Below are 15,645 nucleotides of genomic sequence, written 5' to 3' on the forward strand. Positions count from 1 at the left end.
GTAAAAATCTGTCAATGCTTCAGCTTTCAGTGTGGGGTGTCAAGTTGAGTGCGAGAAATGAGTTTCTTGTGAGTCCATCATGCCTAGAGTTTGCTTTTAAAGTTATCTGCACTGCTCATTCATTCCCAGAAATCCTTCTACATATTTTATATATTCTAATGATGAGCACAGAAGGTGATGCATGGTAGTAAAGTACCTATGTTTAATAACAGACAACAGGCAAACCCCAGCTGCATTCACATGGTCTAAAAATCTGCTTTCACTTCAAAAGGGATTGGCAAACACTAGGAAAAAAATTAAGAAAAGACAATAAAAAGCTAACACACTCTAGTTGTAATACTTTTTTGAAACCAGGAAAAAGTTTTAAAGAAACTGTTATATGAAAAGCATGTTCAAAAAAAACACACACAAGAAATGTCTTCTAGAAAGTCTGCACGTCTCCAGGGAACTGGGTGTCTTGGCTGTATCTTTATGCCATTTTCTTAATGCTCAGAACAGTCCTTGGTATGTAGTAGGTAATCCATATTTGTGAAAATAAAAGAGTGAGTGAGGGAATGCATAAACAAATTTGAGGGAGCCCAGTGTTGAGTACTACATGATACCAGCAAAACTGGGGTTCCTCTTGGGGTTTGTAGTCTTCTTAATGGAAGAACTTAAGAACAATTCAGCTGAAAAGTCGGGGACCATTTTATTAGCATTTAAAAGAAAAATTACAAGGCAGTATAGCTGTAACCTCAGTCGCTGCCTGGATGCGGGACATGGAAAAGAGGACACAAGAAAGCAATGGTTCCAAGGCTAGGTCTGGATGAGTCAGTGAAGGGACCATGTGGCAAAGGGCAGGTACCTTACAAGAAAGTGTGAAGAAGCCCAGAGCACTAGAGGAAATTAGAGTAGGTCTTCACTCATATCCAAAAGAAAAAGAAGAGAAAAGACAGTTTCACCTTTCTGAGTTGGTGCTTAGACCTAACAGAGCTTCACAGCGGCTCCATAGCAACTGTACAGAGAACAAGGATTCTGGGGAGGAGAAGTAGATGATCTCATTAAGAAGACAGGTACTCCTTCCATAGCTAGCATGGCGTTACCTGAACTGGCCTTCTTGTTGGCTGTTTCCTTAACTAGATGATTTACTGGCCCTACTGGATTAAGTCTTATGTTTTGGGGTATATTGGAATAATAGGTGCTCCTTTGTCAAGCCAGAGGAAGACTCCATTGCCCTGCATGGAATTGCCTTCCTTTAATGGACCTCAACAGAGCCCTGATTAAGGCTCCTGTAACAGAAGCACCTGCAATGGAAACCCGTGAGCTTCTGTGGCCTCTCCACCGCAATGAAGTTTTACCGGCTTGGTGTTACTGAGATACTTTGAACTTTATAGCAAGTAAAGATTTCCCTTTGACACTTCAGGTTAAGTATGAATATAAGCTGCTGTTGAGAAAACTTATTTTATAACCCCTGACACCCTCCCCAATAAATCCTTTAGCTGACCAATTAACTATCAACCTAATTATAATGGCCACCTTTATTTCCACAATTTGATTTGCTTGTCACCTCTCTCGATATCTGTGACCCATTCTCAGCTTTTCCCTCGCTCCCTTAGCCTAGGACACAGCACCTTGTGAGCAGCTTCCTGAACTTCACCATATGCCCTCAGCCTTAGAGTCTTCCTCCACACGTCTGCTGAATGCCTTCTCTCAATTCTGACAGGCCCTGCTCAAACCTCACGTTATTCCTACAGGCCCCCATGGTGCATGCATGAGATGACACCATCCTAGGTCCCAATCCTTGGTATGTGTCCTTTCCCTTCCCTGGTTGTCCTTCAATAGTGTCCTTTCCTGTTTTACTTACCTATCTCCAGTGCTTATTACCTATATACTTATTAACCAAGAGCCTCCATTAAGTTAACATTTAATTAATAAACAAACAAGTGCAAAGTGACTATGTGTCATTGCAAGGGGGAGAGATGGTATATGAAAAGACTGTGGTCCTTCAAACCATTTTCTATCCATTCACTGTATATCTAGCCTGTGGTGGTGTGAATGAGAATTGCCAGCATGGGCTCATATGTTTGAATGCTTGGTCCCCAGCTGGCAGAGCTGCTTGTGAAGGATTAGGAGGTGTGTCTCATTATTGCAGAAGATTTGTCACTGGGGGTGGGAACTGGGGTTTCAAAAGCCTACACCTTTCCCAGTTGGCTCTGTCTCTGCTCTGTCTCTGTGTCTGTCTGTCTGTCTGTCTGTCTGTCTGTCTGTCTGTCTGTCTCTCTCTCTCTCTCTCTCTCTCTCTCTCTCTCTCTCTCTCTCTCTCTCTCTCTCTCTCTCTCTCTCTCTCCCTCTCTGCCTCCTGCTTGGGGAAAAGAATGTTAGCTCTCAACTACTGTTTCAGCACCATGCCAGTCATGGACAAACCCTCTGGAGCTGTAAGTCCCCAATGATCATTTTGTTCTCTAAGTGCCTTGGTCACGGAATCACAACAATTGAAAAGAAAGTAAGACATAAACTAAACTTCAGAACTTGCACCTGTGATGAGGAAGGAGAACCATTATTATCTGGCCTGAAGTTGCCATATAACACACACAGTCCTTCTCCTTCCTTTCCCCCTGCCGGCTAATATGTCGCTGTTTCCATGGGACAAACTTAAAATGATTCACAAGTTCTGAAATGATTGAAAGGAAACTTTTTAGGTCAAGACCACAACACTGAACAATGCAGACCCTTGAGCAATGTTGTCCCCAGAACTAATGCCCATTTTGCTTGTGTTTGACTACAGGCTGGATGTGAGGTAGAAACTGGGTACTTTCTTTCCTAATGGTGCCACCATCTGTTTGGGAACCCAGGAAAAAAAGCAAGAGTAGAGTGGGCTTCATAGCAACGTAGAACTAGCCATGCACTCCAGCTACTTCAGGACAGTGCTAAGTCTAGGAGAGAAGACAGAATATATAAAATGGGAGTGTGGCCGGAGTAGGGGCCCCCAGTTAAAATGAGTCAGGAAACCAGCACACAGGAAACTTCAGTGACATTAGCCTGTGAAGGAGACTAGATTTCAAGCTGAATAGACTGGGCTTAGTCCTATAATGTATGGAAAGCCACTAAAGTTTTTACAATACTGGAAAAAAATGTAGATCCTACGATGAGAATGACAAAGCTTGGGGCATTTGTGAAGACTTCCAAAAACCAACCACTAACAATATTAATGCCCAGAGAAGTACTCGTTCAGAGAGCCAGAAGCTGTGCATAAGGTGGGATGAATAAACATGCTAATCTTGCCTGTTCCCCACTACTGGATATACCCTGGATGAGAATGCACTGGAAGCATTGAAAAGTTATAAAAATACCACAAGAAGTCAATACACCAAGAGAGAGTAGCATGACAACTGGCCTTCAGAGCAACAACAGTAAAGAGATGACTGCAATCTGCGTTCCCTCCTGTGTCATCATCAGGTTCTTCCTTTCAATGGGCTTCCTTATTCATTCTTGAATGCGAGTTAAAAATAACAACCCTACGAGTTCAAAAATGTTTAAATACTGATGTGTGTATAAAAGCGTGAAATGCTCCTTGATTATCTAAAATGAACAAAGTTTTAATTTATATATTACAGTCTGCTAAGAGTCTTTAAACAGTAGAATTTTATAACTGAAATAACAGCAGAATCAAAGTTTTAGGGCATAGGAAAGCCTACTTTTCTGCGCCCAGGCGCTGGTGCCCTAATAACAAGATGAGACTTGCCTCTGCCTGGGTTCGTGTTGTTCTTGGGATCTGCTCTCCTCACAGCACAGTCATGATTTATTTAGTTTATCAAAGAGCTTTTGACAAGGTTCTCACAAGTGCCTATTATTGAGACTCGGTAACCATGGTGTGAAAGGAAAAGTCCTATCAATGAATTAAATGAATTAGAAATGCTTTAGAGACAAAGAGGCAAAAAGCAGAAATGAATGGGTAATTCTCACGCGGAGGAAGGTTAATCATTAAGGGCTGTGAGGCTCTTCAGTACAACCAGAATTATATTTAACCAGTGATGAGGAAAGGGGCACCCAAGTTTCCTTCCCATACTCTGTGTGCATCAGCCCCACACAGAACATTTGGCACATGGAAGAGATACAGTGCAGAGAAGTATTAGGATCCAGAAAGGAACAAATGAGTAAATGAATATGAGGAATTTCATGGAAAGGTCTGAAAATGCAAGGCAACAGACTTAGAAAGATTATTAGCATGACTTCACTTTCTAAGAACTTCAATTCGTATTACATGGAATTACATGGACATTTGAACAAAGCCCTGAGTCAGTGGCATGACAAAAGCAAATATTCAACACTGAATGACAACACATGTGAGCATTTGGAGGCAGAAAACCCAAAGAGACTATTTCTACAGACCGAGAAGTTTAGTTGCAAACAATGTGAAACTGATGTGAAATTTAAAAATTGGTATATGTTTTCCAAAAGCAAAACCTGACATAATTAATATGAATCTCTTATGACTTAATCTGGCAATTCCCATCACACCAAGGGTCTAGGAAATCTAACAATCTCTTAGGTTCACCTCCACATATTTGGTATCCTTATCTACAAAACGGGAACATTAAGAGTTACTTCACAGGGTGGCCATGAGGGTTAAATACGATGATGTACAGAGCGTTTCACACAGTGGAAACATGACTAATGTTAAACTCTTGCTGTGCTGGTTGTTTACAGTGTATGATGCGCCAAATCCAAAAAGCTACAGAGCACAGAGAACAACCTAATTGGAATCACTGTGACTTTGTTTACAGCACCATTAGGAGTTGGTATTTAACAAAACATTTAAATACTTTCAAGTGTTTTTTTCACAATGACAACAACTTTAAGATGTCTTTTCATTAAGGAATTTGGGATATGGAAGAGAATTACAATCCGATATAAAGACAGGGAGGGCATGCAAAGCCTCGGACAGGGGTAAACAGATAAGTCATTTAGGTCCAAGCTTACCTTGCAGATAGGATTTTCACAAGCTCTTTTCGATTCTGTACCCGAAGATGGTTCGTTCTATACTTAGAATCAGCAATCAGTTCAGGCAAGTTCAAGATCTAAAAGGAAAAGAATAAGGTTAACGTGCAAACTTTCCACACACCATTAGGTCCTGGTTAATTGCAGCATTCAGGATCTGCCCTTCCCTTCTTATTTTGTCTTCACACCTCTCTACAAGGAGAGAGAAACAGCAACATACAACTGAAAAAAACCCACACTGGTGAATGCGTCTTGTCAATTATATGAGAGTGCCTACATGCATTTATAGAAAACTTACAGTCGTCATATGTCTTAGAGCCGCAGGCCTAGTTGTTGCACATGTTAATAAAATACTATCTATCCCAATAGTCCTATTCAGGACATTGTATAAGGTGCTAAAACAAAGGGAAAGCACGGGTATTTGTCCAAATTCTAGCTGTTCAAACAACACCAAATGAAAAGATCTCCTTCCTGGAGGAGTGTCACTGTTTTTCCTTAGTGTCTCTTCCTGAAGGAATATTGACTAGAAATGCTGTCATGTGCATCCTCTTTGGCAGCTCCTTACTAAAGGAAAATCGATCTTGCAAATCCCACTGGACATTGTGTAGTTTTAACAAGACCATAATGAAAGTACCGAGTGGATCTGGAAGGGAAAAAACATTTTGAATATGTGTGGAGACAGAGCTTGGCACTTGCATTGGAAAGTCAGAAGGAGCATTTATAGGCTGGGGCAAGCCAAGTGCCCTACAGAAAGCCTTACTTCCTTTATTAATATGTTTGCTCTCAATATAAACACTTAATGATTTCAATTGTTTCTCATAGTTTAAATAAAATCAATCCACGCATCATTGTACAAAGAGAGAGAAGCAGAGAAGATTCCCAAGAGTGAAGAGACCATCACAGCAGGGCAATTCCTCTTTCGCATCTGCCACTTACTCTCTCTAAAGACAGCATTAACCTGCAGGGCTTTAAAAAGTGACTCTGCATACAGTGCCCTGTCTAGAAACCTCCCTGCCACTACACTTGATCCCAGAGTTGGGAGTAAGTCTTCATAAGAGGCCAAATTTGCAAGTCAGGCTGCGCACTGCTACTGACGACTAACTACATCAAGAAGTTACAAGGTGACTGCTCCAGAGGAGCATGAATACCCTGTGCCCCCTGCATTTGACTTACTGGACTTCACAGCCTTTCAAACCCCATACAAATTTGTGGGCCTAAGTAATTGTATGTTTGTCCTCAGCTCAGCTAGTTGTCTAGACAGACAGCACTGGAGGCAGCAAAGGGAACCATTCTTAGATGGTCAAACAATTGGGCACTAACCTGCATACCCGTGTTGTGGCACGCACTCACATGCACACATACACACTTAATAAATAAATACAATAAATGCTTTTTAAAAGCAAATTAAACATTGGCAAATTTAGACCACTCAGGATACCCCCTGCCAGTGCAGCACCAGCCAATTCCTTGGACAGGAATTTGTTATAAAAAGGTTTACACACAGCTTCTGCCATGAAAGCCCCACTTATACTTTGTTTTTGACGTCTTTGCTTTAGTTTTGCGTCTTTCACCATTCTCTTACTTGCCAGTCTCATCATATTTGAAGTACAATTACTAGAATTGAATCATGACTTATCTTTTTAAATAAATAATCCACATTAAAATATCTTAAAAGGAAGTCAGTCATAAAATAACACAAAAGTGGTTATTTTATAAGAAATTAAGAATGAGCAGAACTGATGTGCGGTGATTAGAAAAAGATGTGGCGTGACTTATTTACATTCCTAATAGCAGTGAATAAATTGCTTTTATTCTAATCATCATGAGCAATTTGTTTTTACATTCTTTTAATATTTGTTGAAAATATTACAGATCTTCACAATGCATTTTAAATATATCCACTCACCAGTCCATCCTGCCAAATCCCCCTTTAACCCTATCTGCTGTCCATCTTCAAACTTCCATTTTTCTGATAAACCACTGAGTCCAGTTGGGTTACCAACATACCACTGGGTGTAACAGCATCAAAAGGGTAATAGATAACTCTTGCAGGGGACATACTTGAAGGGAAAGTAACCCTCTGCTCCACAGTAGCTACAAGCTGACGAGAACTCCTCGGCTGGGGTTGGAGCCTCAGAAGCCTCTTCCTTATGCCAGAATTTTTTAAGTAATTTGAAGGAGATATAAACCTGTTTTTTGTTTAGATCACAAGTGGGGGATGAGAAAAAGACTTATGAGAGAGCAGGTCATGTTTATCTCCTTAGAAGTCTAACCACTGTGTGGTGGAGATTGGCTGTTAACCAGCTGAAAAACATCCTTGAACAAATTCTGAGAGGAGGTATAAATGTGAGCCAAAAACAAGAGGCGGGGCCTTTGGAGACTTGGGATAGTTTTGGCTGTTCATAGCTCCACTTGAAGAGGCTCCTAGAGAGAACCGCTCAAGGGAAGGCTTTGAGGCTCCGGGCTCCTGCTGAGGTTCCAGCAGAAGAAATCCTGCTGATTATGCCAGGAGAATCATTCCTAGGAATTGATATCCTTATGGTTTCATTATTGTATTCTTTAATCTCCTTTTCCTATGGTTTAGGTTAGTTGGGTTATAAGGGAGGTACTCTCAGTTAATAAGTTCATAGCAAAACATATTTGCTAAGAAAATTGAGCCTACAGTAATTTATTCAGATTACACTCAATTGTTATACCCTCACTTGTATTTTCCCATTGCCCCTTCCATCCCTCCCTCTTTTACCCTATTCTCCTCCCCTAGGTCTGTGACAGAAGGGGACCTCCCCCGCCACACACACACACAATATAATCACAGCCTATCCGGTCTCATCCTGATAACCTGCTTACCCTTCCTCGGAGTGCCACCAGACCTCCCCACTAACGGGAAGTGGTCAAATAGAGTGCACCAGAGTTCATGTCAGAGTTAGTCCCCAGGACACAACTGTGGAGAATGTGCTGTCCATTGGCTAGATCTGAATAAGGGTTCTAGGTTTACTTCACACACTGTTCTTGGTTGGTACAATAGTTTGAGCAGACCCCATTCACATCTGCCAGTTCTGATGGTCTTCTTGTAGGTTTCTAGGACCTTATGGATCCTTCCATTTCCCTATTCTCCCATACTTCTCTCACATGGAGTGCCAATAGGAAGTCCCAACATCTATCCCAATCTCCTAATAAGTGAAGAATTTCAAGGGGCATCCCTGTTGGGTTATTGTCCAAATATAAGTAAGTATATGCCATGTGTATCTTTCTAGGTCTGGGTCAACTCACTCAGAATGATCATTTCTAGTTCCATCCATTTACCTGCAAATTTCAGGATTTCCTTGTTTTTAATAGCTGAGTAGTATTCCATGGTGTAAATGTTCTACAGTTTCTTTATCCATTCTTCTACTGAGGGACATCTATGTTGTTTCCAGGTTCTGGCTATTACGATTAAGGCTGCTATGAACATGGTTGAACATATGTTCTTGTTGTGTGGTGGAGCATCTTTTGGGTATATTCCAAGGAGTGGAATAGCTGTGTCTTGAGGTAGCCCTATTCCCAGTTTTCTGAAAAGCTCCAGATTGATTTCCAAAGTTGTTGTACAAGTTTGCACTCCCACAATCAATGAAGGAGTGTTCCCCTTTCTCCCCATCCTCTCCAGCATGTGCTGTCACTTGAGATTTTGATCTTAGCCATTCTAATGGGTGTAAGATGGAATCTAAGAGTCATTTTGATTTTTCATTTCTCTGATGACTAAGGACGTTAGGCATTTCTTTAAGTGTTTCTCAGGCATTTGATATTCTTCTGTTGAGAATTCTGTTTAATTCTGAGCTCCATTTCTTAATTGGGTTACTTGGTTTGGTGGTGTTTAATTTCTTGAGTTCCTTATATACTGTGGATATTATACCTTTGTCAGATGTAGGATTGGTGAAGATCTTTTCCCAGTCTGTAGGCTGTCGCTTTGTTCTGTTGACAGTGTCTCCTGTCTTACAGAAGCTTCCTATGCCAGAATTTTTAACTTGCTTGATCTTGTGCAGGCCTGTGTAGGTAACCACAGCTGTTCTGAGTCTATGTGTTGACACCATGTCATGCCCAGAAGATGTCTTCTCACAGTATTCTTCACCATTCTCTAATCTTACATTCTTTTTTTTTTTCTCCTTCTTCTACACTGTTACTTGAGCTTTATGGGATGATCAATACAGATGTCCCAGCTATGGCCAAGAACTCAAAATCACTCTCAGCCTTTGAACAGCTGGAGTCTCTGCATTAATCACTACCTAATATAATCAAAAGCTTCTCTGCCCAAGATTGAAAACAGTGCTTATCTATAGATAAAAATGTAGATATTTAAAGGTGGTGGTTTGGGCACTTGACCACTCACTAAACAAATAAAAAGATTTCTCCTCCGTGTCTATGACTTTCGTAGTAATGATTTTAACCATGTCTATAGTGCCAGGAATGAATTTTCTCCTGGAAAGGAGGCTTCAGATTCAACAATCAGTGTGCCTGGTTACCCCATAAACAATATTACCATTATTGCCCTGATAGTTATATCTTGCCTAGGATTAGATTTGTAGCATTCAAAAGCCAGCACTGCATCAAACATAGGCAAATAACAATGTAAGGGCCTATTCACCTTGGATAAGTCACCCAGAACAGAGCAAACAAATGATTTCACATAAGTCTAGTTTATGAACTAGTAGGCTGACTGGAGTTACTTATAGAAGCATGTAGACATATAAGGAGTTACTATAAACCATGGGTGACTCAAAGACCTCTTCTTGATGAAGGCTATGTCCCCAGAACTCCCTACATGGTATACAAACAGCTCATCTTGTTAGAGAATCTCTTAACCCCAGCAATTGTTACTCTTTATATGACCTTTGGGTAGAGACCTATGAGTCTTACCTTTTTCATCAGCTTCTTAAGTCTTTTAATATTAGTCATTTTCTGTGCCTTGTATGGTTTGCTCAATTCCTGAGTTTTAAAAACATCCTTCCTCCCTCTATGAGGTAATGTTTTGATAAAATGGAAACTGCTAACATTCCATCCCTTCCACTATTTCTTGGAGTCTTTCTCCTATATTTTCTACAATGTTTTCTGATCCTAGTAGGGGTTAATATAGCTGTTGACTAAGTATGGGACACTACTTCCATAGTAACTGTCACTAATTTTTAGGAATTGACCAGTCTTTCAGTATACTACCCATTGGGAGAAAAGTGTCCCTTGGGAACAATTGAGGTTGCTAGCTCTAGTAATCTATGAACCCAAGTATAAATGTTCGGGGGCTATTTGGGGAAATACCACACCTATTTTTCAAATAATAACAGTGGCTTTTCCAGCTTTTGGCTTTTCCTTCCGATCAGAAAGCAACATATTAGCCCAGTATTATGGTCTTGTCACCACAGCACCAGTTGGCATACCAATCGTATTAGTGCTGTTGTAAACAGAGTGCAAGGCTGAACAGGATTATTGGTAACAATTCTTCCTTAGTAGCCTACATATGTGCCTTCTGGCACTAAGAGAAGCCAGAAAGAAGGTGAGAGCTTCCAGCTTTGTCTCCACCTGATCTCTCCATGTCCTAAGCTAAAACAAGCAGTCTCTTCAACAGTATGGGCTTGTCACCCAATTTCCGCATGTACCCAATAGTGGTTTTGTACCATCTCAGAGGCCTCCCTGACCAACAGCTGAAAACAACAACAATGCATCTGGCATTGAGATTTTCATTCAGCCTTTGGTTCTTGAGAGTATTTTCAACCTTTTCTAAATCTATAAGAAAAATCAAAGGCTATATTTATGTAAATAAACATTTTAAAGAGGATAGCATGATCTCTGAGGGTCTCCTGTCATCTATTCTAAATGTCCACAGCCTTGGCTAAGGAGATACGTAAAAAGAAACACTTGAGAAAAGAGTCCATGGGGAAGCAAACTACGCCTAAGGGGCACTGCGTGCTCAGGAGTAAACAACCAACAGAATGAACTCAGCGGCGCCTTCGGAGGTTTCGTGTCTCATAATGTTGTGTCAGGATTTTTCCTTTTAAAATTTTTATCATATTTTCTTTAAGTACCTTTCTTCTCTTTTTAGCCTATGGGCTCCCTGCATATATATTATGGCCTGCAGTTTAGTGTTTCTATGAGATTCCTGAGTGTGTGAATGAGTGTGTCTCTGTTTCTTATGCCTTCTCTTATGCTCTCTTCTTTCTGTTTGTTTGTTTTATCCAATTCCAACATATTGTGTTTTGTTTTATGTTATTATATTATATTATTATCCCATAGAAGCCTGTTTGTTTTCTAATGAGGGACAGAGAGTGGATCCAGATGGAATGGGAGGTAGATAGGAACTAGGAGAAATACAAGGAGGGGAAACCATATCAGGATATATTATGTGAGAAAGAATATCTGTATTCAATAAAAGAAAAATTTTAAATAAAAAATAAATAGAAAAATAAAAACAAAATAAATAAAATATGTATATACAAAAAATAAATTTACTTATCATAAAAATGTATAATATAGCCCACAAGTATAAAATGTGCAGAGAGTGAGAGATTTTTGGACACTCAGTCCTAAATGGTATGTCTTCATAAAGCCCCTCCCCTCAGGGGTCCAGGAACTATGCTGAAGAGGGGGTTAAAAGAGTGTAAGACGCAGAGGGGATGGATGGCTCCAAGAAAACAACGTCTTCCAGACACCTCAGGACTGATGCACACATGAACTCACAGAGACTGCAGCTGCATGCACAGAGCCTGCACAATTCCAAGCCAAACAGAGTCCCAGCACTGCGAGAGAGAACTGGACACAAGCTATCCTCCCTAGGCAAGAAGCTCTATCCAATGTAGATACTTGCAAAGGAAAAATCAGTCCTCTCCAATGGAGTTCCACTGGGTCCATTAACCACACTAGGGTAGGCCCCATACAGAGCACTAGTGGCCAACAGAAAATGAATTCAGTGGTATTTTTGTAGCCTTTTGGTCTCATATTGCTTTGTTTGGGAAATTTTTAAATATTTTTTGTTTTTTAATATACATTTATATTATTACACATATATACAACAAACTACCTACAGCAAGAAGAACCATAAGACAATCAGAAATTATATAAATGTTACATTCTTAGTGTTTTGGCTATTTGTATTTGGCAGCCTTGAAGAATGCATCTTTCCTATCTTGGTGTGTCTACAATTCTGAATGTAGATCAATATCTATCATATCTTGTCATTATTAACTGAAAACATCTATCTATACCTAAAAACATCTTAACCCCTAAATAACTAAGCTTAATTGTAAAACTAGAGTATCTGGTCTTCAACCTCACCAGAGACTTTAGAAGGAATAAAAATGATTACCTGAGTGAACTGGGAGTGCAGGTTAGCAACTGTCTCTGTCATTTTCTCATTTGGAAAGCTGTTTGGGAAATTTCTGTCTTACTAGCCTTTTGCTTGTATAGTGTGGTTTCTGATGTTGTGTTTTTGTGGGGTTTTTTGTGTGTGTTTATACTGTTACTGTTTTTGTTTGGTTGTTTGACTGGCCTGTTTTCTAAGGAGAAAGAAAGGGCATGGAGTTAGGTGGGTAGGGTAGGGAGGATCTGGGAGGAGTTGGGGGAAGGGAAATAGCGATCAGATTATGTGGTATGAAAAAATTTTCCAATACAAAACTCCATTATGAAACAAGAAAAATCTCATCCCTTCTTTCAGTTGTTTCATAAAAGAGCAATGTTGAATACAGCCGCCACAGATGAAAAACACCATTCCATCTAGCCACCCATAACCCACAGTCTTCGCTTATGAACCACACAGCCTCCTCACTCTCGGGTGCTGCTGCTGCACCTCCCCCTTCCCCTGATGTTCTTGGGATAGGGGCAGCTTGAGATGTTCAGCCTACCTTAGGCCCAGTAAGGTCACAGTCATGCTTTAACATATCATATGCTGACACTTAGAAGTGGCGCCTCCTCAGCATTGACAGGCTCTGGGCTTCTTGCCTTAACCACTAGTCACACTAGAAAGGGCCTAGGCTGGGTGAACAATCCCTACCCATAACATACTTTATTGCAAGAGAGAAATAGACACTGCCACATACCCAAAACCAATTCTTCAGTTCTTGGCCAAGCTTAATCTTTTTGACCTGTGCTGTTTTATCATTTATGTCTTAAAGCCTTTCAGAACCTCACTGGCATAACATTTGGTTTTCTGTTAAACTTTTCCTAAGAAAATCTGTCTCAACACAAACCTTATTATACTTATCTTCATGTGACCTATCTTCTGCCTTTATTCATGCCCTCTTGATTGTTTTACAACTTTGGAAATCAATTTACATGCTTGTCTAAGTCAGTTTTATCTACCAAAGCCTCTCCTAATTCACAAAAATCACATCTCACCATGGAGTTGTCCCCATACTAGTTTTGAGGTCCCTACCAAATCAACCCCCTTCTTAGCTCTCCCGTGAATGCACACATCTATCCAGCTGAATGTTCTGGACATAAAACACAATCTCTTACATGCCCCAGTTTCTTGGTAATATACCCGTCTTCTCTACTGTATTCCAGTCCTTGGTATCCATGGCACTCTTAGCTGGAGGTAAGCAAACACCTGTAATCGCTCCTATGAGCCAGGCCAGCGGGAACTGATTTTCTTAGTCTTTGTCTTAAGGAGGGATAGGCAGAGATATTACCCAGTTTCCCCACTTCCACTGCACTCAGAATAACCTAATCCATCCCCATGACTCACAGCATCACAAGCCAGGCTGTGAGTTTAAAAGTTGTTCTCTGCTGGGCCCGGTGGCAGACACCCTAAATCCCAGCACTCGGGAAGCAGAGGCAGGCAGATCTCTGAGTTTGTGGCCAGCCTGATCTACAGAGTGAGTTCCAGGACAGCCAGGGTTGCAAGGAGAAACACTATCTCAAAAAATCTAATAACAAATAGTTTAACAACAACAACAATAATAATGTTCTTAACTCAAGCAGCTTGGATGCCGAACACTCCAATTTTGGATTTGGGCCATTGTGAAAGTCTCCATCCTCACGCTGAATCTCAGATGTCCCTCCCTCTCTGTTAAAGATCAGACTTCAGAGGTATCTTCCATAACTTCTTCCTCAGTCCCCCGGCTTCCCTGCCCTGTTCTTCCCATGGGTTACAGGTTACAAGGTTTTACATTCTTGAAAATGTTCTTTAGCAGAGACACAATTTAAACTCTTTTGATTGCATTCTACCAGATGTAAAAAAAAAAAAAAATGACATGCCAATACATTTATCCCAGAGGTTTTGAACCTACGGGATATGATCCTTTGGGGCTTGAATGATCCTGCTACATTGATAACCTAAAACCATCATAAAGCACAGATATTTATATTGCAATTAATAACAGTAGCAAAATTACAGTTCTGAAGTAGAAACAAAAATAGTTTTGTGGTTGGGGTCACCGCAACGTCAGGACCTGGATTATAGGGTCTCAGCATTAGGAAGGGTGAGAAGCACTGCTCTGCTTCATCTTCCCTTTTGTCTTCCTGTCCTGACGAGCCAAAAGTTAACGTGGCGGGGAACATCTGCATGTCTTTCCTCCACTGTCCTTCCTCACTTATGCAGAAACTCTCCTTCTGGGAAGACAGCTGAGCTTAGGCTGCGTGCTTTACCACCCACAACACAGGCATGCAAGTGACACTACACCCTGCTTATGATGATGGCCTTTATGAGCTTCTTTCAGAGACTGTGGCAGCTAATAGTTTACCAATAGCTTGGAGGATACCTCCACTGTCACTAAAGTTCTAGATCCTGTGCATAGATTGGCAAATGCAATCGTTGGCTGGCCAAGAACAGTCACCTCTCAGACGGCCTGGCTCTGTTGCATTCCCTGTCATCCATTTCTGGGAAAAAGCAACTGCCCCAACCCAACCTACTTTTGGTCTTGAAGGTGTCTGATGAGACATCAATTGTATTGTGTGATTTTTCTCAGGGAGATGTAAACAACTATTAACCACATATAAAATGTTGACAACAGGCCAAATGAAGGATTCTTCTAAAACTAGCAGGTGGACTAGTTAGTCCATTGGGAATACTTAGAAGCATAGGTGGGCAGCTGCATACAGAAACATGGGTAACTAAAAAGTGACTGCATCACAAAACGCCCACCCAAATATGGGCTAACAACATACATTTCTGAATCCCAAAATTTCCATTTGATTCTTTATATCTTCAATAGCTTTGCTGAACACTTCTAAGTTCCTATTTACTTAGAGTGCCTATGATGCTTATAAGAGAATTTTAAAAACAGCTGTGTTACAGTCTTCGTGAATTAATTCCAACATCTGTGTTGCCCTGATATTGGCATATACAAATTTTTTTCTTGTGAAAATTTTCCTTGTGAAACTTCAGATTCTTCATAATCTGAATAATTTTGGATAATATTACAGACGTTTTAAATGTTGTACTAAGAACTTCTGAGTCAGGGCTAGAGAAATGGGTCAAGGGTTAGGAGTACTTGCTACCTTGCAGAAGGCCTGAGTTTGGTTCCCAGTACTAGCATCAAAAGGCTCACAACGACACCTAAATCCAATTTAAGGGGTTCTGACGCGCCCTCTTCTGGCCTCGTCAGGCACCTGCATGCACATGGTGCTCCTTCAGGCAAGAAACTATACACACTTACACATACATAAAAATGTAAAAACTAATGAAAAAACTTCTGAGGCAGGTGCAGT

General features: G+C 40.6%; 1 protein-coding gene across 4 annotated transcripts in view; it reads right to left on the reverse strand.

The window, feature by feature from the left end:
• Sugct (succinyl-CoA:glutarate-CoA transferase) overlaps positions 1-15,645 on the reverse strand; it is a 713,158-nt gene that overhangs the window by 430,930 nt on the left and 266,583 nt on the right. For all 4 annotated transcript variants that reach the window (XM_051168026.1, XM_051168018.1, XM_051168042.1 and 1 more), the window contains one exon: positions 4,960-5,057. In XM_051168026.1, coding sequence (XP_051023983.1) covers positions 4,960-5,057 — 98 coding nt within the window. The remainder of the gene's footprint in view (positions 1-4,959; positions 5,058-15,645) is intronic.

Source organism: Acomys russatus, chromosome 3 (genome assembly GCF_903995435.1).
Source record: "Acomys russatus chromosome 3, mAcoRus1.1, whole genome shotgun sequence".
Taxonomy (NCBI): Eukaryota; Metazoa; Chordata; class Mammalia; order Rodentia; family Muridae; genus Acomys; species Acomys russatus.